Consider the following 26,125-nt stretch of genomic DNA (forward strand, 5'->3'; position numbering starts at 1 on the left):
TGAAAACAATTTAAAAAAAAAAAAAAAACGAAAAAAAAAATTTTTTATCACTTTGAAGGGGGCCGCTCTGCCCCACAAAAAAAAAAATTTTTTTCAGAATTTTGGCAAAATGTCCATAAATTTGTTCAAATTAGGACAAAAGTAAAGTGATCTTATGGTTGAAAGCCACAAAAAATAATAATTGGCTTAGGGGGGCCGCTCTGCCCCACCCTCCCCTACGGATTTAACGTCTGCGGATGAAACGGTAGGGAACCAAAAAACAAACTTGTCTTAAAACTTTACTTCTGTCAGAAATAGAAGTATAATCATTTAAAAATATGACAATACTTAAGTAATTTTTAAATTCAAAATTATATTTAGAAAATGATCATCAGACATTCGATATAAATTCAAAATGAAACAATGAAAATATCAGTGTGTGAAATCAATGAGCTTAGTTAAATTATACAGAGAAAATTATTCATTGAAAATTGCCGTGACCATCACGATAATAGCTGTATAATTTAAAATTCCCACAACTTTTAAATAAAATATTATCTTACCCATCAAAAAAGATTAAAAAATTGACATTTTACATCAATGAAAAAATCAAAGCTTTGCGCTTTAAATTATTTTGTGAATATTCAAAATGAGAATAGTAAATTGAAGTTTTTTTATATCAATCCAATAAATTTTTTAAAAATTGAAAATGTCTGACAGCCGGAATAGTAGATTTCCTACAAAAATAGTTTTGGACACCAATAAAATCGGTAAAAGTTACGGTAAAATAAAAAGTAAAAGAACTAAATTGAAACTTATTTCATCAGCTTCCATGCCCTTTTTAGAAATAAGCTAGATTTTTCTATTAAAAAGTTATTTGAGCAAGAATCCATAGAAATAAAGAGTTTTCCGTTGATGTGAAAATTTCAATTATAAGTAACCAGTTTTTCCAAACGAACGTATCTTATATACAGACGTACGACATACATACATATGAACTTTGCTCTTATAGTACACTGTAAAAAAAATTGTTTGAATTTTCAAAGATTGTATATAACGCAATAAACACATACATTTTTGCTTGAAATTTCATTACTAATTTCATATAGAATTTAAAATACACGTTTTTGAATTTTCAAATTAACATTTTGGATTTTCAAATACTTCTTTTTGAATTTTCAAATACTTCTTTTTGAATTTTCAAATAAGTATTATGAAATTTCAAATAGAATTTTTAAAATTCAATATCTGTTTTAGAATTTTCAATACTTGCTTTGAAAATTTAAAAATCAAGTATAAATTTTAAGTACGTTGATTAAAATTCATATTTTTTTTCTTAATTTTGAATACCAGCTTGATTATTAAATTACGTATATTAAATTTAAAGCTTTTTTCATTGAAAATACAATTCAAATATCTAGTTATGAAAATTCAATTCCTTTTGTATTGTAATTTTCAAATTATTTTTAACAGTGTACTTTCAGAACCTACTCGACGAACTAAGACATAATACAGCAAAATTGTATACAAGAAACATTATAAGAACAAAGACAATAGTTTGATGTCTCAGAAATTTACCAAAAACTACTGCTGATATATTTTTTATTAATTTTATATACCCGGAGAAATCATTGTCGTTAGAAATGCAAAAGTGTCATAAGAAAACCGGACTATGTCAGCCACCTGATGAAAATTAAAATAAATATATAGCGAAAATTACTATGATCATATTTTGTATTATTTTTCTGAATTTCTGTACATTTATTAAGTCAATTAAAAAAGTCGAAGACTGAAGTGGCTCATTAAGAGGAAAACTCATTGTTAGAATTATATCAAAGAATACGAGCTAATTACATATTTTATGAATATTACTTTTAAATTTAGCAAAAAAAAAGCATGAAATTTTTTTTATGAGAAACCATTTTAGATTACGGTTCAATCGAATAGATAAATATTTTATGTCAAGTAAATTGTCTATGTTGATTAAATTGTTAATAATTATTTTCCCTAAAATTAAAATAATCAATTCGGCGTGATTCTGATCACGGTTGAACTGACCTTCATTTAATTTTACTCTTTTTTCTTTTCACTTTTCTTTGTGCCGAAGTTTTTCGTACAGACTCCCTCAAGCCAACTAATGCGCGTCTTTTCGAAACTTTTAATCGACCTGGACTATCCTCTAAGGAAAAACGTAATCGGAGTTCGGCTCTTCGATGAAGCTAAATATATAGATAGAAATGAGAGGTTGTTTCACTACTTTTCTCGTTTTCTTTTGTCTGCCTCCGACTAGTCTCGAGTATCTACCACGTCATCAAATTTTCTTTGCCTCATACCCTTTCTTTTGGCCTATTATTAACACTATGTAGCATTTTGTTGGCATTTACCGAATTAAGAAGGGAGAACCTACAATACAAAGCCGATATGACTAGGGAACACGATGAGGCGAATGGGCGATTATATATATATATATATATATATAAAATAAAAGAGGGGGTTTAGGCTGTACTGAACCAAGAAATAATACTCCGTCGTCAAGTAATGATGTAACGACAAAGAAAGAAAATTTCAATATACTACAACTTCTAAGAGACTGTTATGTATATACATATATATGTATATATATACCCCAATATAAAACTAGCCAATGATCTCTACTTTTTTCATTCTCAACCCCAGTGATAATACGCAGCCCCTTGAGCTCCAATAACATTGAGGATCTACAGTATGAAAAGAAACGATGAGAAATCAGGGTGGCCGAATTATTCATATCGTTCGTAACATGATTGAAGAATTGTGGATGCAAAAGAGAAATGGAATATATAAGAAATCTGGGCAGTAACAAACAAAAAAAATTTCAATACTTGAGACTTTACTCATTTGTCATTGGAATTCTCAATTGGTAATCTCCTTCGGGATATTCTCCAAATAGTGAATAATGTGAATAAACTAACGACAAAGACTTTTACGATAGTGGTATATATAAAACCAAAGAGACTTAAAGAAAAAGTAATTCGCAAAAGTTTGTTATTCACAAGCGTGTGAGAGCCAAAAGTCACGGCGGAAAGACACAAGATTTATTGGTAAAGTTCGGATGGTTAATTTGACGAACGATGGGTTTTGGGTACCGAACACTCGATTCAACTAATGGTTACTACTTTTTGTTTGTCTGACCCAACGTAATATACTGATAGTCAAAAAACATGAACAGGATGTTTGGTAATATGAGAAAAAAATTAATATCCTGAAGTTTGTAATGGTTTAAGGAAGTGGGTTTCTTTTATCAACATTTTTTGTATTTTATAGGAAAGCAGAAAATTCCGCATGATCGTTTCTCAATTATACTGCAATTTATATATTTTTAAAGTCGATTTCTGTATTGAGATGTTACAAACGATCTTTAGCTAATTAAACTTGAGCTATAATTTAATAGTGATTAATAATCACGCTATTTAACTTCTCTGCGGCATTTCATGTTGGGGAAATTAAAGAAGTTTTTAAGAAAATAAAATGTCTTTATTTGAATAAAACATGATAAGTTTTTTTTTGAACTTTTGAATACGTATTGAAAAGATTTTTGAGCCCACTGCGTGAAAAAAGCAAAACAAAAATTTAAAACAATAAACTTGGTGAACTTCTATACATAGTAGTAATTTTTGAAACTATTAAAAGTTATAAAAATGTTGTAGTTATCGTTTTGCAATGAATGTAACACAGATTAAATTTTTGGAGCAAAAATGTTTGTGAAAGTAGTAGAGAATCTTTAGATATCAGTATGACTATAAAATATTGTGATCGTTGTAACATTCATATTTATATACTTTAAACGGGAGTTAAGAAAATTTTCAATCTTTTTAGTGAATCAAATCTAAGAAATGAAAAAAATCGAAAAACAAAATAACGAAAATGTTTGATGAAAGAAATATTGTTGAATACTTACATAGCTCCGACGTAAAGAGTATCTCTTTTACTATCCAGGTAAAGTGTTCTGTAGTACAGCATTCCACAGCTGAATTCCCGGACATGTTCTGTAACAAATGAAAAACAAATTTTAATAATCGATTTTTTTATCAACGAAATAATTTAATAGAATAAGGAGTCAATCTTGTGAAATCTTGGAAAATAATACTTGGCCGAAAAAACTAGATCATACCGAAATCACACAATTTTAATCAAAGAAGCCTGAATTTGGCCGAAATTACATCAAGACCGTAAAATTTCATTTGGAAAACCCGAAAGTTGATTGACAACACACCGAAATTTCCCTATTCTCAATAATCAGACCGGTAACTTGACTCGGCCTAGTTTTGGCTATGGCGTTTTTTTTTAAATAAAACTATCGAACTTAGAAAAATTTCAAGCAACTCAATGTAGAAAAGAAAATTTCCGAGTTTTCGGTCTGGGCCTTTTGGTGGCGGCTTTTTGGCCAAGAAAAAAATGATATTGTTTATTGGCTTCAAATTTTCTGCCTGGAATATTAAATAAGACGACTGTTATTAAGATTTAAGAAATAAAATTTGTGTCTCTACTTTTTTTTCTATAGATCTTGAATGCATGGCTAACAGTCCTTGGTTATCATAGAGTACGAAGCATGAAATTCACTGGTAAAAAATCATTTACGTGAAAGTTTAATGCTGCGGGTATATACAAAGTCAGTCCCGACGGGAAAAAAACTATACAAGTCATAAGCATATAGAGTATACAGGGCGCAATGTACTACAACGCGGCAAACCCTCCAGTTCGCGACACTGATCTGCTTAACATATGAAAGAAAGTCACCCCTTATAAATATACTCGTTCCACTTCGTGCTAAGAGAGCGCGAACAATGCTATATATTATACGATATCAGAAGGGCCCGACGCCAAGTGAAAGGGGTCTATAATATAAAACTAACCGTATACCGACCCCTTCACCCCCACCTCACTCTTTCATTCTCAACTTTACCCTCCTGTTCTTCTTTATCTTTTTTATCTTTCTCTTCTCTTTATCTCATTGCCACTTGTGAATTTCCTTTCGCTCCTATCTCTCATTATGTACTCCTTTAAAATAACATGTCTGCTAGTGAAGTCTTTTGACGGCAATTCAATTAAATTAAATAACGTAACCGGTAAAATACACAAATAAAATCCTGGGTAATTTAATTATTCAGTATTTATTTTTAATGGTATTTTAATTACCAATCATTCCTTTGTTTTTTTTTTTTCTTTTAATGAACTAATTTCTGCCTTAATTGAACTATTCAATTTATTTTTTAATGATGCCGTTTTTCGGAAGTTTTTTATTCAAAGGCTGCCAAAAAAAAGTATTGAAAATCTGCACAGATTTATTTTCGAAATTCGATATGAGACTAAATCCTGTGCGTGTACACAAAAGATAAAGGAGAGTCAGGATTTCCACGATGAAAGTGGGAGTTATCATCGGATTTCGCTTGGATGTATAGAAAATTGTAGGAAAAAAATGGGAAACGAGTACGAGAGAGAGAGAGAGAGAGAGAAAAATAGATGGTGGATATTGTAAGATAAAACGATAAGTGCTCAACAGATTGAATCGTAATCTTCGTGGTGTCTTGTTACCTCTTTTTGTTTAAATAGACTGTTTTACAATATCTTAAATCTATATATACATATATAAAAAAAATCCATAGGTATTCAAGACTAAAAGAGAAAAATTTTGTAGCAAAACTAGTATCCAGGAAATTACATTTCCATAATGAAAATACGTTAATTGTTATGAAATGCGCTGATATATTATTATATATATATTTTTTGATGTGAATTTGTGACACATAAGCTCAGTTAATACGTTTGTAAGTTGACCTATGAATTATTTCATTTTATTTTTGGTACCATAGGATGGAAGTACGATGAATAGTGTTAAATTTTTCAGATTCAAGTCTTTTTAATCCAATAATAGGTAATTTTTTATTCTCATTGCTTATTTTTATTACATCATTCAATCGTTGACGTTTAAGAATCCCCTGGCTGTCAGTTTGTTTGGTTGAGCATTTATGATCCCAAGATATAAATCTGTTGATGTGTCACGATATACAGATGAAAAAAAAAGTAAATAAACAAAAAAAAGTGTAAAAATAGAAACACCCTTCTATCTTCATTTTTCCCCATCGCCAGGATGTTTGACGAGCTGATAATTCGTGAAATACATTGTGATTGAATCTCAACGGATCGTATATATGCTTTCGAGAATGGGCTTATCGAATGAATCGTTATCCAAATATTTTTTTTTTCATATCTTTTTTTGTCGTTCGATAAGAGTTTGAGCTAGAGGTAAAAAGTATGCAAAAAAGATAGAGCGAGATATAGAAGTTCTCTATCACGTGCTTTATATAGTTGTCGATTCGAAATGCGTAGTATTTTTACAACCCACTGTCTGACTGTATTACCAATTGAATAAATTCATTTTTTCCCCTTTCGCGATCCCAGATTAAGTTGCACGATATTTTTTTACGCTCTTTCTCTCACTACCTCTCTTCTTTCTCACTCTGACTGATTCTTCAGAACTACTCTCATGTACTCTTTTGGATTCTGTATCTACACACACTCGGCTGGCTTCGTTCCAGTTCACGTCGGCATATGGTCCGCAAAGATTATGAAGGCCCCACCAAGGCCGTATCCAATTTCCAACGTTATTATTATTTTAATCCTTTAATCTTTTAATATGTACCCTTGGCCTTGTCGCAGTTAAATGAAAAAAATTTTTCAGGAAAAAAAAAAATATGCAATTAATTTCGAATTTTTATTTAAAGAACAAATCCGCTCCGATACGTATCAGTGGTGTCTATTTATTTTGTGTAGAGACAAGATTTTCAATTAAATCTTTTTTAAAAAATCACGAAAGGAATAATAGATCAAAACACGACTGAAAAAAATCAATTGGTAGCTCCCGTATTCAGAATCTACAATTAAGATTGGTTATACATACTTCAAAAGGATTAAAAAATTAAGTTACACAACAGATGTGGTTGAACGTTTAAGTTCCCACTGGACGATGCTTTGAGGCAGGGTTTAAACTTTAAAGCATCGAACCACAAAAGCTTTCAGACCTTTAGCATTAGTTCGCAATGAAGAATACAACCGTTACAAATGTGAGTTCGAGACAGATAAAGTTCATTATAGTTCAATATGATTGAACAGTATAAAAACTATAGCAAAAAAAAACTTAAAAGAAAAACTAAAACACTCAATAGTGTTCAAGTCTAGCCATATAGTCGTAGAAGTGGAGTAAAACCTCTAGTAACTGTTCAGTATCACTTTTGAGTCGTGCCGTGGGTAAAATAGTCGTGGGAAAAAACCGCTGTGCCACGAGATAGATACCATTTATCCGACTAGGTCCAATGGTCGCGTATAGTTTCACGTGCGGTGTCGGTCTCTCACCAAGTACAGAGTCAAGGGTGAGCTGCTTCAAAAACTCCTACGTACAAAACAATCTCACTCACTCTTAATGCTTTTCCAGTATTTGCGCCCCCTAGCAAATGTTCTTCGACGAACACATTTCAAACTCCCAATTGGTCACTGATCCTCATCGAACATGAGAATACACTTCCGTAAAATCCGATCTCTTAGCAATATTGCCAATTGTAGTCTACTCACTGGTTAAGTATTTTGTTTTTACAAAACTTTTTACAACAATTTATGTTCAATTGTTTAAAAAATAAACTGATCCATTATTTCAAACAATATTCCGGTGAAATTAAATACGACAGTGTTAATTATGCGCGGACTTAATAATCTAGACAAATACGATAATAAATTAAGAAAGAATAAGATAAATAAATAAAGGCAGTGTGAAATAAAATCAATTGTACCATGGGGAAAAAAACTTTTTAGCTCTTTCAGGAGATAGTCAATTGAAACGAATTATGCTGCTCAAGTAAAAAAGAAGAAGCATGCAAATCTAGAGAGATGGTAAGCTCGATAAAAGTCTTAAGAGCAGTCTGCAAAGGCAAAGTAGATGGCACAGATTAGGACACTGCGAGAAAAAGTATCGATTCTTGTTTTTTTCTTCAATTTTTTCTCTTTATGTTTACAGTGTGCTTATAAATATACGCAATAAGTCTTAACAATTGCTTTGTGAATTTTAGAACATAGAATTTTTTCGGTCAAAGCAGTATATAGAGTATACGTATGAAAATACGAAAGTAGAATTTACAATCTAAATCGTACTATTCGACAGAAGATAACGATGAAATATGTTTCGATACATGCATGCTGGTGATATTATAATTTGTTGGTTGATGACTTTACTGCTGTGTTAAGCACAGAAGTGGTAACGTATAGAAATAGTATAGTAAGTTACCAATTCTATGCTTAGCATAGCAGTTTCCCTAGTCGAAAATCGGAACCTGACTTGTACCTCTATAGTGCGGAAACGGAAACAAACGCAGCCTAAAGATACTAGAATAAGCTTCTTTGCAGCTTTAATTTCAGGTTCATTTTTTCGACCCAGGTATCAGCCGATGATAAGAAGATCAATAATAATAAACTGGAATGAAGAATCGTAGAAATCGAAATAGACGATGACTTAATTCAAAAACCCAAAGAGAATAAAAAGGGGACTAATATTTAGATTGAATGAGACAAGAGATCGTAAAATAGAAGACAAAATATGTCAAACAATGAATCTTGGCAGACTCTCATCTCGTCTACCTCGATATTAATCTTACTAATTACTTCAACTTTTATTATTCTTATTTCCCATTCTATTTTACACTTAACTATTGTAACTTTGCTTGGTTGAAAATTCAATTACTATATATTTCAATCTAATGGTTGAATAGGCGAACATTCAAATATTTTTGCATTACAAAAATTGTAATTTTGTTGATAAGCGTCGACGATAATTTTACGAATTTAAAACATGTGTGATATAGTAATACAATTTTCCTTGTTTAAAAGAATGGTATGAAGTGTTTATAATTAAATTATGAAACTTTTTCGGAAATAACATATGTTACATAAGTTAATAAAACTGTACTATTATACATCAGTGGTGGCAGAATGCATACGAAGCATTTGGTAGTGAAGTACAAGATAAATAAAATAAAAGAAAAGAAAATAGAATAAAAATATTATAGGATGGAGCCTCGCCGTTGAGTGGACTATAGAGAGTACGAATAATGCCTGAAATAAATTGCGTTATCTTTTCGTTCCATGCGTATGGCTCGCGAGCGTCACTACCACCACTACCCAATTACTCACGCGTCTGCACACGAAAGCCAACTAACTCCCTTTTTCTCTCTCTCCATACATATATGGATATATTTTTCGACAAAAGACTATTACACGTGACAGTACTAAAGTATAGACTACGTGTTTCCTCTCTAGACCACTGATTTTTTACATTTCCAAAATATTGGGAATCATAAAAGATGTTGATGTTCTTCTTTTCTTGCGTGTTATCCAATGAATACATTTTCTTTATCATCCAGACAGCAGTACATTGAAAGAGGAGATAACGATGTAATCTTGCTTTTTCGTGGCTTCGAGGGTCGTTTCAAGTGTGAGTTAAATTCATTTAAAGATAAGATGCTTTCATACTTTTCCGATGTCTGTATCAATAAAAAGTGTTTGCTTTTATTGATAATTCTATTAGCTGCATTAATGCAAGTACGTACGAAACTTTTGAGCTAAATATCAACAGGGCTATTTATCATAACCGAAAATCTAACAGTGAAATGTAAAAGAGGGACGCATATAGTAATCACACCCCCATGCTTCCTTGCTAATAACGAGTTGCAACCCTTCTTCCTTTCAGTAGTACACAAAGTGAGGGGCGAGTTCAGTAGGTCCTACCGAAAAAAGGGGTAAGAGGGCTTCGAACGTCGAGGGACAATACTAGTCTATCCTGGTGCACATGTAGGCGGTGAAAGTAATTGCCAACGTAATCACACACGTTGCACAAACTGACCCCGCACATCACCATTGGAATACATGAGGGTGTGGACATATCCCGGTAGGGAATGTTTTAGATCAGATAACTAGAACATACCATGAGCCTGAGTTGAGAGAGAATGTTATGTGCATGTATAGGTAGTAGTGGGCAGTCAGGCTCGATCTGCTGAACCCTTTTACATTTCACCCTTACGCCAATTGTACAATCACATTGAGACCAAATCTCTGTGTTAGTGCACCGCAGCAGTACAGTGGACGACAAACTCCTAGAAGCATCGTTGAACTGGAATATATTTGCGCTTGATATAACTGTATCCCTCTCTCTCTACTACCAAAGAGATAACCCTAAATGCTACTAAATCAAATACAATTACCTTTCCGCAATATAGTTTGCCTTTCTGCCGCGTTCATATGTCATTTCCCTACCCTCTTATGTACCGGGTAGATTCGCCATCAAGATTATTTTAACGCGACCCACGCACTCGTCCCGTTCACTTGATTGAATGGAATGTTATTGTTAAGTTTTTTTATGCTACGCTGTAAATTCTTATAATAGTGACAGACATTATACTATAGCTAAAAGTGAAGAGATGTGTAGATGTGAATCTATGAACCAGCATAAAAATAGATGAGGGAGCTAAAGTATGGATATATATTGAGAGACATGGATGCTTTCGCAGCTGGTGATATCATCATTAAATGTTACTTTTAAAGATAATATAAAATCCATTTTAGTCTTGACAAACAATTTTACTGGTGCAACGAATAATATGCTGTTTATCAGTCTATAGATTATCGTGCGATATATAAATATACATGTGATATATGCGTGAAACAATGAACTATTGAAGGTATTGGAAAATCAGAATATATTTGCATCATAAAACCGACTTTCGAAGCGAGAGCACGCAAATGAGCTTTCATGCTTGACTATTATGTACAAGCTTAACTTGTCTGTAATTAGGCAACTCTTTGCTGTGAAATTGTTGGACATTTGTTAAGCTACTTACATTATAATCCATCAACTAAATCAACAAAAAATCACATGATCCAATTAAATCATTATTATAATTAGGTTCATGTTTGAATTATGGTTATAAAAAAAAAAACGAAAAATAGAAACGTGTTAAATAAATTATTTCCATTTGTATTTGAGTATTTTACAATGTCACTATTTACAAAGGCGTGCACGCAGTTTTTTGTTTTCAGTTTCCAAAGAACGTTATAGGATTTGATCTGATCTTCGTCACGTACTGGTTATCGATTGTTGTCATTGAATCACTCCATCATTAAAGAAATTAGAAAAATTATCAAGCTGAGACGGTGTAAATCATCGTTTAGGCAAATATGCTTTAATAATGCCTTCAATATGTAGGTTAGAAGTTTGAAATATTCGAAATTACCTGCAAATTTTTTATTTCAAGTTCGACAGACGAAAATAATTCATTTTGAATTTGGAATGAGTTCAAATTATTTTACTATATAATGGAATAATTTTATGTTTAGCTTACAATCGTCTTTGAAAATATATTAAGATAATATAAAATGTCTATTTTACAATCCAACACAAGACTGAAAAAATACTAACATGGTGTGTATTGAGAGTGATGATTATGCTTGGTGGAATTGGAGAGCTATAAAATGAGGGCGAATAAAAGAGAGCAAAAGACTATCTAGTCATAGTAAACTATTCCCAGTGGATAGGAAATCGTTGTCGAAATGGTAGTAGCACACCAAAGAGCCCATGAAGTACTCAAGGAAAAGAATCATTTTCTTGTAGAATAAAAAGTATATAGTGTAATTTAAAAGAAAATGGTTAACATCAAAGTGATATTTTAAATGCATTAGATTGATAATGTAGCCTAATTTTCAATTATTATTTATCTTATTTGGATTAGACAATTGATGTCTTAAAGCTGACATAGTACCGCAACAATAGATAGAATATAACTAGAGCAATGGATATTGGTATGAAGTAAAGGTTGCTCTAGAATTTCTCCCGCAGGCAGTGAACTTGATTGACAGTCTGTACGGCACGAACTGTCGACTAATGAAACATCAGTATGCACGCACAATACCAATGGCAGGTTTGCCGTTATTACACCAGCGTTGTATTTACATGGGATGCACCAGTTGAGGTCTCTACGCGACCCGGTACCAGTCATCACAGAATGAGACAGAATGAGAGCGGACGGTTTGTGGTTCACTATGTCTAGCAACGTCACGGTCTACGCTACAAAATGAATTGCTACAGGCTGAAAATGGATAGGGATAGGACATTATAGTGGATGATGCGTGTGAACATTACATTTGGTGAGTTCATCAATATTATCGATATCGTTTTAATTCAATATTGAGCATGGTCCTGTTTAATATTTTGCTGACTACACAAAACGAATTTATCACTTTTTACGGTGAATCTTGAGAGGAAATAAAAGTGAATTACCCGAATATTTTGGCATGAAATTTATAGGCTCACTTTTTTAGTAAAAGCGGATGCTTTCATTGTTAATAAATTTAATTATATTTACAATTAATGAATTAAATGTAATATAATTTATCAATTAGCTATTTAAAATATATGAAAAAATGATATAGTTGGAACCAGCTTCGTAATCATTCCTCTCCTCTATTACAAAGTGATAGATTTTTTTCAATTTTTCTAAACCCTTGACAAAGTTTGTACGTTGAGTTGGATTCAAAACTTGTATGAATGGTGTACAAATGACAAAATAATTTATTGCTAGCAATTGATTTGGAAATAAAAATATTTCATGTTGACTATTTTTCTACAAGCTGTAACTTTTATTGTATTATATCCATATACACTTTATTTCACTTCTTTCTCACTTTTTAAATCAATTTTTTTCCTCTCTTTGGCAGCCTGAACTACTCTGGCATCCTTAACAGAAATTCTCCAATACTGAATGGGCTCTTCTGTACGTCGGCTTTGTCGGAGAGTGGCCGCATCCAAAATTATTATCATCATTATCATATATATTGGGACGCAGCCGTGCGAATTGCGCACAGCGCTAACACATTTGATTTAGCGCTAATAAATAACCATTATTGTACGCGAATAGTTGCCTGCGCTATTTCTATACTTCAGTCCCTGAGGGGAAAGAAAATAGAATCGGCGACGTTTCCATTATAACGACCGATTGGGGGGAAAGGTATTAAACTGTCTCGTCCTCTTCTATGATGTTCAATACTCTATACACACTTTCTCGCTCTCTCATTTGCTCTTGCTTGTTACGCTCTAGCGAATAGATAGGGTTGATTGCATTTCTATAATAATCTGATAGGAATGCACCGAAGAGAGCGGAAAGTCTCGAATTCATAGTCTGAATTATCGTTTGAGCATTTCCGATACCGGAAATTCCATATCACATATTTGAATATTGGCTACTATTGAATTTTATATCAATAATGAGCTCATTAAATATGTTAATTTTTCTTTATCAGTTATTTACATTTATTGCAAGATAACAAAGAATTTAGATAAGGTTTATCAAAAATGAGCCCCGATCAAATTTCCAAATACATTGATCCAGTAGTTTATTCAAAGATAATAGAGAAAATGGATTGGAAAGTTCAATCAACTCAAAGCCTCGATTAAAATCGATGACTCAAATCAAAAGATATTGGAAGATGGAAGTTTAACAAACGTCTACATTGTTTACATACAGACTAGTCAGAAATCCTGGTAATTGTTTAGAATAGCGGCTCCACCTATTTTTGGCTATAAAAAATCGAAAAATCAACATATCTCAAAATTTTTTTTTTTCAAAATATTCTATTTTTTGGCGCATTAAAGAATCTTCGTTAATAAATCCATATAAGTCATTATTTTCTAGTATAATTTCAATTTATAAATCCAAAAAATGACTATTTTTAATGTTTTACCTTGAAATTGTTATGATCGAATTTTTTTTTTCTATAGGTCTATTTTTTTTCGAAAAATTTATTAAAAATAGAACAAATTCAAAAAAAAACGGAGTTGAAAATGTTAATTTTTCAATTTTTTATGATTGTTCAAAAAATTAATAAATTAAAAAAATTCTCATTTTGACATTTGAGTTTTACATCAACATATTTTCAAATTTTTTTTTTTCAAAATATTCTATTTTTTGGCGCATTAAAGAATCTTCGTTAATAAATCCATATAAGTCATTACGATAGATCCGCCGATAAAATATTTTTTATGTTACACGCACCCAAAATTAGTGAAAAAAGAGCGTAATTTTTCACATTTATTTGTGTGTGAGTATATTTTTTATGTTACACGCACACAAAATTAGTGAAAAAAGAGCGTAATTTTTCACATTTATTTGTGTGTGAGTATATTTTTTATGTTACACGCACACAAAATTGGTGAAAAAAGGCGTAATTTTTCACATTTATTTGTGTGTGAGTATATTTTTTATGTTACACGCACACAAAATTGGTGAAAAAAGGCGTAATTTTTCACATTTATTTGTGTGTGAGTATATTTGTTATGTTACACGCACACATAATTAGTGAAAAAAGGGCGTAATTTTTCACATTTACATATGTGTGAGTATATTTTATCGGCGGATCAATCGTCGCAAGGATCAACTGTCACGGATCTATTGTCTTCGGATCTCCGGTCGCGTAACCGTTTAATTATATTATTATGACTTTGCTGAGGGTGGATTCTTGGTGTAATCATATTTATGATAAATATAGATTGAATTGCAATAATAATAATAAATAATTTATTAAAAGCTACAGATATTTGTTTTGATTTTTATAATTTATCGTTTTTAAAATATTCAAAAATCATTAGACGTCGACTTACTTCAGTGTTATATGTTTAATTTTTTTATAGGCCGTTTCGCCACTAGTTGGCGCTAGTTGTTTTTTCTATATTTCATATATTTGTAATATTCTAATATTTATCATAAATTTGATATTTTATATTGAGCATCAAAACGCTAATTTCATGGATTTAATTACTTCTTTATTTAATTTTTGGTGATTTATTTAGTTTATAAAATATTTTATCTAAAATGAGCTGCCGGAGTTGTACTTATACACTAGTTGAAAGTATATTAATGTTCAACAAATTAGAGACTACAATTGAGTTTTTAAAATTGCATAAATGCATTAATTCTCTTGTTCGGTGTACAAAATGTGATGAAGTGTGTGATGTTGATTCGACGACGATGGTTTGGCGGTGCCAAAAACGCCATACGATTAAATTAAATCGTAAAGTGAAGCAAGTGAGATGCAATTTCAAACAATCGCTCAAAAAAGATTCTTGGTTTGAATTTTCAAATCTCACCTTCGAGCAGTCATGTAAGTTCATCGCCGTCTATTTATTGACCAATCCTCCTCATCAGGAGTTTTTGATGAGAGAATTCGACATGTCATCAACCACAGTAGTTGATTGGTGTTCTTTCATTCGCGAAGGGCTGGAATTATGGGCGATAACGAATACGGCCCCAAAAATTGGTGGTCGAAATAAAATTGTAGAAATCGACGAAGCTAAATTTGGACGACGTAAATACAATCGGGGTCGAGTGATTGATGGTATGTGGCTTTTTGGCGGAATCGATAGAGAGTCGAAGGAATTTTTTATTGAGCCGGTTCCAAATCGTTCTGCGGAAGTTCTTTTATCAATTATTAAAAGAAAAATCCGCAGAGGAACGACAATCATATCTGACTGCTGGAAAGCGTATAATTGTTTAAAAGATGAAGGTAATATATTTGATAATGATTTACTCTCTTGCCTTTTTACCTACTCTTTATTTCATTTTACTTTTTCATTCTTTTTTTCATTTTACTTTTTCTCCCTTCTCCTTATTTTACACTTACAAATTACATATGTATTTTAAATAATTGTGTTTTATTTCATTCTATAGGATATCATCACTTGACCGTAAATCATTCTTATAATTTTGTGGATCCTGAAACTGGAGCTCATACGCAAAATATTGAGCGAACGTGGAGATCAGCAAGAGCGGTAATCCCAAAATATGGTCGTAATGAAGATCACATGTTCGGTTATATTGCTGAATTTATGTTTCGCGCACGATATTCGGATCACAGGGAAAGACTCCATGTTTTCTTTAATACGTTAAATCAATTCTACATTGATTTGAAAAAAAATCAAAATAGACTACCTCCTTGATTGTAAAAATTTGTCTTTTAAAAAAAAAAAAAAAATTATCAAATAAATTTGATTTTTAGGCTATCATTGATAATTTATTTCACATGTTGATTTAGTAAAAAAAAATTGTAAATATATAATTATAGATAAGTATAAAAAAAATCAATTTTCAGTTTATTATACATAATTTGTTAAAAATATTCGTCATTAATTTTCAGTTTATTGTTCATAACTTTTTTTTCATGAAATATTTATGTTATATAATTATTCTTTAATTTTCCGTTAAATATTTCCGTTAAGAATTAATATTTAAATTAATATTTTAGTTTATATTTTGTGATATTTTATACTTACATGTTTATAAATATAAAATATTTTAACTCAAATTTTCGATTTTTTAAATATTAATTGTTGTTTGTTTATTTGTTAATTTTCAAAAAATTATAATAAATCGAAAAATGAACATTTTCAAAAACTTTTTTTTTTCAAATTATTCGATTTTGAATGAACTTTAAGAAAAAAAATTGAAGTTTCCAAAAAAAAAATTATTTAATGGAAATTTCGGGGTAAAACATGAAAAATGGTCATTTTTTGGATTTGTAAATTGAAATTACGCTAGAAAATAATGACTTATACAGATTTATTAATAAAGATTCTTCAATGCGCCAAAAAATAGAATATTTTGAAAAAAAAAAACGTCTCAATAACTCAATTTTTCGATTTTTTATAGCCAAAAATAGGTGGAGCCGCTATTCTAAACAATTACCGAAATCCTTCTAAAAAGCATTAACATTCAACTTCAAAACGTGAGCATCTATCAAATATACGATTTTATAACATTAAATTGATCAAAATAATGCTACGCTTATTTTAATTTTCAATTTTCACTGCGGAATGTTGAAAAGGCTTTACTATTTAATGGTATATTGAGATGCCTTAGCTGTATAGTACACAAAAGTTAGTTTAGTGAAACTTGGATTCTACGAAATTGCGCTAAAGGTACAGTTCAGTGTTGTAGTTTATTGGAGAGCAATTGGGATGAGGTTACCGTGAGTATTGAATAGAGAAAACTGCAGAATAAAGTCAGATCCAGGCCAGCTGTTGTTTCACAGCGTCATTGTGTGCTGCAAAGATAAATACCTCGTTGGACTATTGTGTGTTATCTATTTACTAACCAAAAGTATTGAAGACATTTGTCTTAGCATGGCAGTTCACATATTATAAACAAATAAATGGTGGAAAGTTTACTAACATATATACTATATACTGAATTTAGGTGGGGAAATATCAGAATTTAATATTAGTTGAATGTCAGCTTATCCAATTTAGATCGCAGAGAAATTGCTTTTCCAGATAGCGAGGTAGCTGAGTAAGGTGTAACGTGATCGATACGCCGAGTGAACTTTGTCAGGTTTGACAAACTGATTGCACCTCAGGGGCACTAACGTAACTCTGATGTCAGCGCATTGTTATTCCACGGTGGTTCCATGTCTACAGGTCTTTGTTAGTAGGTATAGAGTTTCTCGACGATAGGTCAAGCTTGTCAAAACCACGAGTAGAGGAAAACATGCTGTACAGAACAGCAAGCTCGGTTATCTGTGAGGTAGTTGTAATCATGACATGGTGAGATGTTGGCAAACCTACCTAGGAACGCGAAACATCCAAGTCTCGGGTCACTATCATTACCACGAGGAACCACGAGACCAACTGGTGTGCAATATCATCGGCATCTGTCCCAAATCTCTCTCACTGCGGGAGCATTTGGGGTGAATGTCTGTGACGGGAATCGATCATTCGATTAGACAGTGAAAGGACTTTGAAATAACTCAGATTCTAATCTCATCATCAGACTGAGACATTAATGATCTGATCTCTCGGCTTTTCCTCTTGAAGTGATTTTCATTGATGGTTTTATACCCGGATGATCAAAGCTAACTTTCCAGCAATCATAGTAATAACATTTTGTGGTTACACAGAGTATAATACATATATATAACCTTTTAACGTAAATATTTTTCGGTGGCCACTTACGAACTCAGCCTATTTTATGAAACTACTTCTATAAGAATATAAATAACAATTTACAGATGATGAAATTATAGGGGTTTAAGTATCGTAGTGGCCAAAAGGTAACATCGAAAAAGCCATATATAGATAAATCAAGAGGGATCGACATTTAGCTGTAGACATTTTTTCTTAAGGGTGGAGTGACCCTTGAGTCATTGTGAGGGACATTTCCGTCAGCTGAAAACAAAGATTGAACTTCGATAGTAGATGATTCAATTAGCTGTTGTCTTCAGGGTATTTCTGAGTCACTCGGTATCAATAAATTCTTAATATTCATAAACTTGAACCCTTACTGATTGGTAAAATTTGATATTAATAATGAATAACTCAATTCATCGAGGAGTCTAGGTGATCTTGGTACTAAAACTTCACCCACTTACGATTCAATCGTTCACATTGACCTGCTTACTTTCTCATGTCTTGCTTCATCTTAAAGACTATGTAACAGTCTCGCATCGATCGATATTAATTTTTCATTAGTTTCAAAAATTAATTTATCATAACCTACAATTAATACCAGGCGTTTAAAAATAACCAAATTGAATAGAAAGTGATATTTTAGATTTTAGTATGGATTTGTATATAATAAAATTAGCACCAAAAAATAAAATCGACAAATACTGTATCAATCTAAAGGCAACAAAAAAAACAGCAGTCTTGCTTTGGGATAAATTGTTGAGGCGCATCTGAAAAGAGCGATATGATATCCACGAAGTCAACGATGCTTGAAAAACATTTCAAAGGAGCTCAAATCCAGATACTGCCTGCAGCCGGGTTATGAGTGTTTCGTAGATTATTGTAGCGGAAGAATCGCGAGGATGATCACGAGCATTCTGTGTTTTCATCAATAATTCGATCGAGTTATTTCAATAGGAGTGGTCTATTTTATCGAATATAGTAGTAGAAGAGCGTTTTGTTTTACACTTTTATAAATTTATAAAAAATTCTTACGATTTAAGCGAAAAACATCAAATATCTGTTGAGATTATAAAGTCAAACAAGTTTTATAAAACAAGCTTGTATTTGTATTCACGGAACCGTTTGTAATTTCTTTATATAACTTTTTAATCACATAACATAACGGTACACCTCACTCGCTTCTAGCCCATCAATTGACTATTCACCACCTTGTTTTATACAAAAAGCTTTCGCTTTGCGTCATAGTGAAATAAATTTGAAATACCATTGGCTTGGACAGACTCAGACGAAGAGCAATGAAATATAGAACACTAAAATTCGACGCAAAAAGTAAACGGAAAACATCTCGTTCTAGAAATACGAGAAGAGCGATCATTTTTTTTTCTTTTTTTTCAGAAAAAGAAGGTTATTCACATCGTTACAAATCTATAGAAACAGTCTAAGTCGTTTGACCCTGACGTTGACTCTTCGTTTCAAACCAACATGCTGTACACCGATTTGCCTTTTTTAATAATTTATGTTCCTAAGATACAAATGCGACATACATGCGTATTCTTTTTGACCCTTGTGGTTTTATACATCGTCGAATAGAGGGTATGGAATGAATGTATATCGTTCGGTGAACTAAAATAAAAATCCACCGGTTGCTTTTCATTTCCTTCGAGAGACTTATGATATCCCGAATGCTGTTTCCAACGAGTTGTTTGTCAGAACTTTTTCTTTAGTCTTATTGGCTATTATTTTTTATGCCCAATTTTGTTAAATTTTACCACAAATTCAAACGTTTTATGAATTTTTTTAATTAAATCACTGGAATGTCTCAGCCCTTTTTCAACACACAGTAATAACTTTAAGTAATTCGAAGAAGACTTTTTTTATTCATTCTTATAATATATAAACCTTGTATATATTTATGAACATATTCAATTTTTTATCACCCATAAAAAAAATTTTATACAATAAAATATTAAAATTATTAAAAAAGCTTCATTTATCTACGCAAGATGATTTAATAAAATTATTCAGATAAAGTCAAGCTGTTTTATTTCATTTTCTTCATGCTATAAAGCATTTACAATGCGGTGATCGGAAGGGAGATGAAAGTAAGTATAAGCAAAAGACATAAATCGTTGCCAGAGAGACAAGAGAAAGTGATTCATCATAAATGGGAAAAACTCATCGTTTCTTCTGAAACGAAAGAAACATTTTTATAGAAATGAAACAGGCCACATCTTCACAACTGCTGATGTCAGAAAGATCATATTTTCATATGTTATATAATACTGATGTTCTGTTACTGAAAAAGAAAAAAATATCCTTGTTCCATAATGGCCGACTGAACTTTATTCCGTGTAATCAGGATACACGGTAGGATCTTTCATCAAATAGTACGTTTTGATATAAAATTGAACGCCAGATTACTATTTCTCTTCAACAGGATGCAGAATAAGTGTTTCTTAAACATTTAATCATGGAGAAGAATTAGTATATCAGTAGTCTTGTGCGGATCCACAATATAATTGAATGAACCTTTTTCAGTTGGAATCAACTTATCAATAGTGAATGCAGTGTTTATCTCAAAATATGTTATTTTCATTAGCACTGTCTGTGCGGTGGTTTTTCTAAAATCAATCTTCAGTTTTCTCGCTGGCAAATAATCAAAAACATCGTTAGAGTTGTGCACAGTAGTCATAACAATGACAAGTACCTGAAAATTACATTGTAGGATACCAACTGTTGATAAAACACTATTTGTAATATGGTTTCATACTAGAATGTGAATTTTCCGAAAGATAATGAAAATAAATAATCAATTTCATAATCTATTTTTTATTTCAAATAATAAGCGCATTTTACATAAAAAAGTTTGCTAGTGTTAACTGAAGTAAAAGTTCAACATGTGGAAAACTTTCACTTTATCATCTTACTTTGTGTTACAGCTTTTCAAAAGTATTTTTAAGTCTTAACCATAAGCATACAAAATATCATTTTTATATTTTCACTTTTCTTGTACAATCGATAACGAGCGAACAAATATTTGTTTTAAAAAGTTTTTCCGCAAGGATCCCCGTAAAATATTCTTTCTTTTGCGTATTTGTTTGAGTATACGATCATGTCCAGCCATTCAATAACTTAATCAACTTTGTAGAAGATTTCGATGTTGAGCAGAAAGTACTTTTTATCTTTTAACTATTGTAGAAAGATCAAGTTTGTATGTATTCATAAGATTTTAGATGTGCTTGGGTGATACGTTTCCATTTTATGAGTTTTTCGCTTAACCCAATGCATCATGGGTATTAGAATTCCAAAAGCTTTTTGGACCCTAACGAAAGCATCAAAAGAGCGAATAACTTGGGGAAAGAAAAAGATCTTAGCTTCGTTTATGGTAACAAGGAATCGGAATAAGTGCTTGCTTTTTCGGACCAGTTGAACGCAATAGTCGTAACCAAGTACCCATGCTAGATTACCATAGTTTTAGTAATTCTTGGAGAAAAGTCATCAAGTGTTATGATCCTCGAAATTTAGGAAATACTTCTGCTAAAATAAATTCTTAAGTTCGAGAAAACATAAAAAACTTTATTAATTATAGGAGTTTACAATTACATGCCACCATTTTTAGAAAAATTAATCCACTTATTTACTGAACAGATTTTAAATTAAATTAGAAATTCCGTAATAACGAACATACATTATTTTTGGAATGAACATGGAAAGCAAAGAAATTCTATTATTTTCCAACATACACTAGCAACAGTATAGTGATACAAAACTAAACTTATATTTACAATACAGACACTTTTGAGTTTGTCAGTTTATATGATATTAAACAATTATCCGAAGAAAACAGTTGAACGATTCATTTACATTCAACAAAAATTTAAAAATCTATAAATGTATCTGTACTTGCATAATATATGGAAGGAACAGTTTTATTGTTCATAAGTCATAAAACCGTTTCGTGTGAATATTGCATGTTTCTCTTTTTGTTCAAAGTCCGTCTACATATATATGAGAATAATACTCAGAAATAGCTTGTAGGTAGTACGCGTGTCTGGTAAAGGAAGCAAAGTGTGCAAGCACAAGTAGAATAAATAGTAATCCAACCCCTTATTAAATTCAAATTAGTTAGGGCCACCTTTAACAACCGACGCTGTCGGTCGAGGGCATATGCCGTTGCACGTAACCCTCTCGTCTCTTCTCACTGTTGGCATCAACTATAATCCATCATCTTTATGACGGTTTTAACATCACGCGTTAAAGATCCTTGGTTGACATACTCAACGATCTGATAATTGCATAGAGTCACACCTTGAATATGTATAAACTGATTTTGTTTACAACATTTTTTTATTTAATATTATTAACGCTTGTGATATTTATCGTAGACACGATCCAATCAAAACCGGCGAAGTATTATTTATATTTGTTGTGTCATCAATGAACTTTCGGTAATGAAAGCTTTCAGATCTCTGACTTATGGTGAACTTGTGAAGAGTGAGAGTGACACAGAAAACAAACATAGAGATTGAACCTGAACAAACGTTGGACAGGCTCTGAGACCTTGATTGTTTACCGCGGAGCTCTTGAATGCTTTGGCACCCTCTGTGTGACATCTCCTTCCGTCTTCCGATACTTTTCGATTGTATCGATAAATACGAGAGGCGCAAATACTCAACTGGCACGAGTCCCACTGGGATTTCATCCTTTTCTTTCCTCTTTTCTTCAACAGTTTCATTTCTCTTTTAGAGTATCACAAAGGGGGATAAAAAGTTTAAAAATAAATCAGAACGACACACTAATTCTCCTGGATAGAAAAGGCTATTTTACAAAAAACTTGTTTCGAATCTCCACACTTTTTTTTTAGTTTCATTGTTCTAAAGCTATTCTCTTGAACGCACATAAATGGAGAGCAAAAGCATATCCCGTCTATGTTCCCTTGAGTATGAGCAAAAGGGAGGATTCACGGATGCTTCGGCAACCCCCCGGCCATCTTTATTCCAGGACGGACAGGTCGAGAGGGTAGGCATCGGACCGTGGTAACTGGAAGCTCTAGAGGGAGCCGTTAAACCCAGTCCCGGGCCGTTCAGCTCGCGCTAACGCGTTTTCTCCTTCTGATATATACATGTTATACCATCGGCTTCTATTTCATCCCTTCAGCTCCTTCTTCTTCGTCGTCTTCTTCTTCTTTCTTTTCTCGCTTTTCTGTACCAATGTGATCATCCCGACATCCCTTATTTTTTTTTAAACAACGTCAAATAAAACCGAAAATGGGATAATGGAAGTTTGCTCAAGAGATGCACGATTCCTCTTTTTCGTTGGTTTATACTTTCATTTTATTTCAACCAGGAGTACCTTCATAATCGGTGACTAAACGGTAGAAATAAGATATTTAACCTGCTAAGGTTTTATCTAAATAGTCCGGAAAATAGTTCAGACTAGTAAGTCTTAGCGTAAACTTCTAGAGTACCTGTATACATATATTTTCTTGATATTTCAATCGTGAAAGAAAATAAAAATGTTCTTGAAGTCATCGAAAAGGGAAGAGAAGGGATACAGAGTTTAGTTACTGAAATCTTATCGGTCTAAGAGAAAGAGAGAGGATGAAACGGGAAATCCCGTCGCTTAGAAACCCCGGAAACTTTGGTCGGTCCTGAGTGCAAAAGCTAGAGCTACTGTAGATCAGCCCCTTGATGTTGGAAACGCGCAAGCTTTCGCGATACATCAAGCCAGTTATCACTGGAATGAGATCATTTATTGCATTAAGTCAGTCGTGGGGGTGGCAAACGGAAAACTGGGGTTCGTTGGTATTGGAACTCGTAGATAAGAGTCACAGAAACCCTCAGTATCCGTTCTTCTCTCATTCTCTAACACCTACTTCTACTGTTACTGCTTCTACTCAGTTATTTTTTTTCTTCCACGCGTACTCCAGAAATTCAGTTCTGTTTTCACAAGAAAGAACACCCGAGGCTGTAGATCCTTGGTACCTGTAGAATTCTCTGAGCTTAATTGCTAGTATTTATCAAACGTCGAAATAAATAAGCTGCTTACACTTCTTCGACGGGGTGTATGCCACTTGAGAGAACGCTTATTCAGCTATACAGTAATAAGTACGTCAGACATGAACGTTTATTAATGCTAACAGTCTACCTCTAAATAAAAATATGATACAATTAATACAGCTAAGATTTCATCATACAATTATAAATTGTGAACAGAATTATTTTTACTCTGTCCTTTTTAGAAATATCTCTCACTGTAATTTTGATGACAATATTTGTTACTGATACAAATCTATGTTTTATTATACATGGAAATTATAGATAACTTGAGAAGTTGTTACGTCTCAGACTAGTATAATTTTATTCAATCCTTTATTCAACATAATAATTATAAATACAGACTAGATGAATCTATTTTCTGGTTGAATACAATTTATACTTTCGAATATTCTATTTCATTGGCTGCGCATTCGATTTAATAGTAACCATTATTGATAGTAACAATGACAAAATATAGCTTCATTACAAATATCTATGTTGCTATATTGTATTATTAATTAAAGTTAAATTCAGCATTATGAACATTACTGAATTGTAGAATTATAAATACTAAATTACATTGAGTAATTTTACAAAATAATGAATAAAAATAAAGTTAAAACTATATGAGGTAACAATAGTAAAAAAACGTATTTTCGTTTTTAGAATTTTTCTGTTCGTAAATATAACTAACAGCCGCAAGGACATAAATCTAAATGTGGTAGAAACCGTCTGTACTTTTTCTCTTGTAATCGAAATCGTTGCGTCCAGCCCTTCCTATCAGGTTTGTCGCACTTCCGAGTAGACAGTAGGGTGTTTTTTAGGCCTATCCCTCACATTCTGACCGGCGTACACACTTTTTTATATTTAACCTCGAAAGAGTGGGAAATTGGTAATTTTCATCACGCTGCTTCATTTTCATCTTCCAAAGAGCACTATTCGTCACCCTTCATTGTTATCTCTTGTCCCATCTTGTGCATAATTTATTTTCATATAAATATCAACTTTTTTTAAAAATAAATACAGTTAATAAATTAAATTAAGAAAATAATTTATAATTTAAATTATTGCTACAATAGTTCACTCATGATTTATTACAGAAAAAAAATTTTCAAGTACAGAAGGAAAAAATGGCAGATGTTATTGGATGGTTGCACTTATTTAGAATCTCCCGAGTCGGCAAAAACAAGTCTCATTGCAGACTAACGTATAGTCTTCAGGGCAATAAGCAGAGTTTGCTGAAGAAGCACGTTTTGCCCTGGGCTTTTATCGAGCTTTTCTACCATGAGTGACTGACACAGTGCAAATACTATGCTCGATTAGCAAGAGGAACTACAAAGTATTTTCAAATAATGAAGAGGATGAATAAGTAAACATACATTTGTACATAAATCACGATAAAGGGAAGAAAGTTATGCAAAATAAAAAACAAAATGAATAATAATAATAAATAACTTCATACATACTTTAAAAATATATTTCATTTGAATAAAAAGTCGGTCTCTCAGGGGTATGATCCCTTTAATTTCAATTTTAAGTACAATAATATGAAATAGGGATGATACTACGTTAATTACAACGAGGAGTTTATTTATTTAATTTTTTTATTTTAGTAAACGAAAAGAAAAGCTAACGGCACCTGGGGCTTGATAAAACCTTTGGGATTTTCGTCGGTCGAGGTGCGGGAGTTGTGGCGCCCAACTAATTCGCTTGAATTTTGATTTTCAATAAGGGAGCCGGTGAGATGCGTTGGGATTTAGCTTCCACGTACAGCTGTACCAAGTGGGGTTTGAATATGCATGATGCATGGGCATTAAAGCACCCCGACCACTTTCCCTTCTGTCGTTCTCTCTATTCTCTATCTTTGTTACACGCACGCATACATATAAATACAGACATTTGCTTAGTTCCTCTCACTTTAACTACATCTCTTTTGCTATATGTTGGTCCCGCGGCTGGCAATCCCGCGTACCCATCATCCTCGTATGTAAATAACCGCTGCCGCAGGTTCTGTCTGTGCAGAGAGCTTCTATAATTGCGATATTTTTAACATACGTACTGTAAAGTGTTAATGCTTTAG

General features: G+C 32.3%; 1 protein-coding gene across 7 annotated transcripts in view; it reads right to left on the reverse strand.

The window, feature by feature from the left end:
- The window catches only part of LOC130664844 (semaphorin-2A), a 453,448-nt gene that overhangs the window by 48,850 nt on the left and 378,473 nt on the right, over window positions 1-26,125 (reverse strand). For all 7 annotated transcript variants that reach the window (XM_057465339.1, XM_057465102.1, XM_057465488.1 and 4 more), the window contains one exon: window positions 3,917-4,004. In XM_057465339.1, coding sequence (XP_057321322.1) covers window positions 3,917-4,004 — 88 coding nt within the window. The remainder of the gene's footprint in view (window positions 1-3,916; window positions 4,005-26,125) is intronic.

This window comes from Microplitis mediator, chromosome 1 (assembly GCF_029852145.1).
Source record: "Microplitis mediator isolate UGA2020A chromosome 1, iyMicMedi2.1, whole genome shotgun sequence".
NCBI lineage: Eukaryota > Metazoa > Arthropoda > Insecta > Hymenoptera > Braconidae > Microplitis > Microplitis mediator.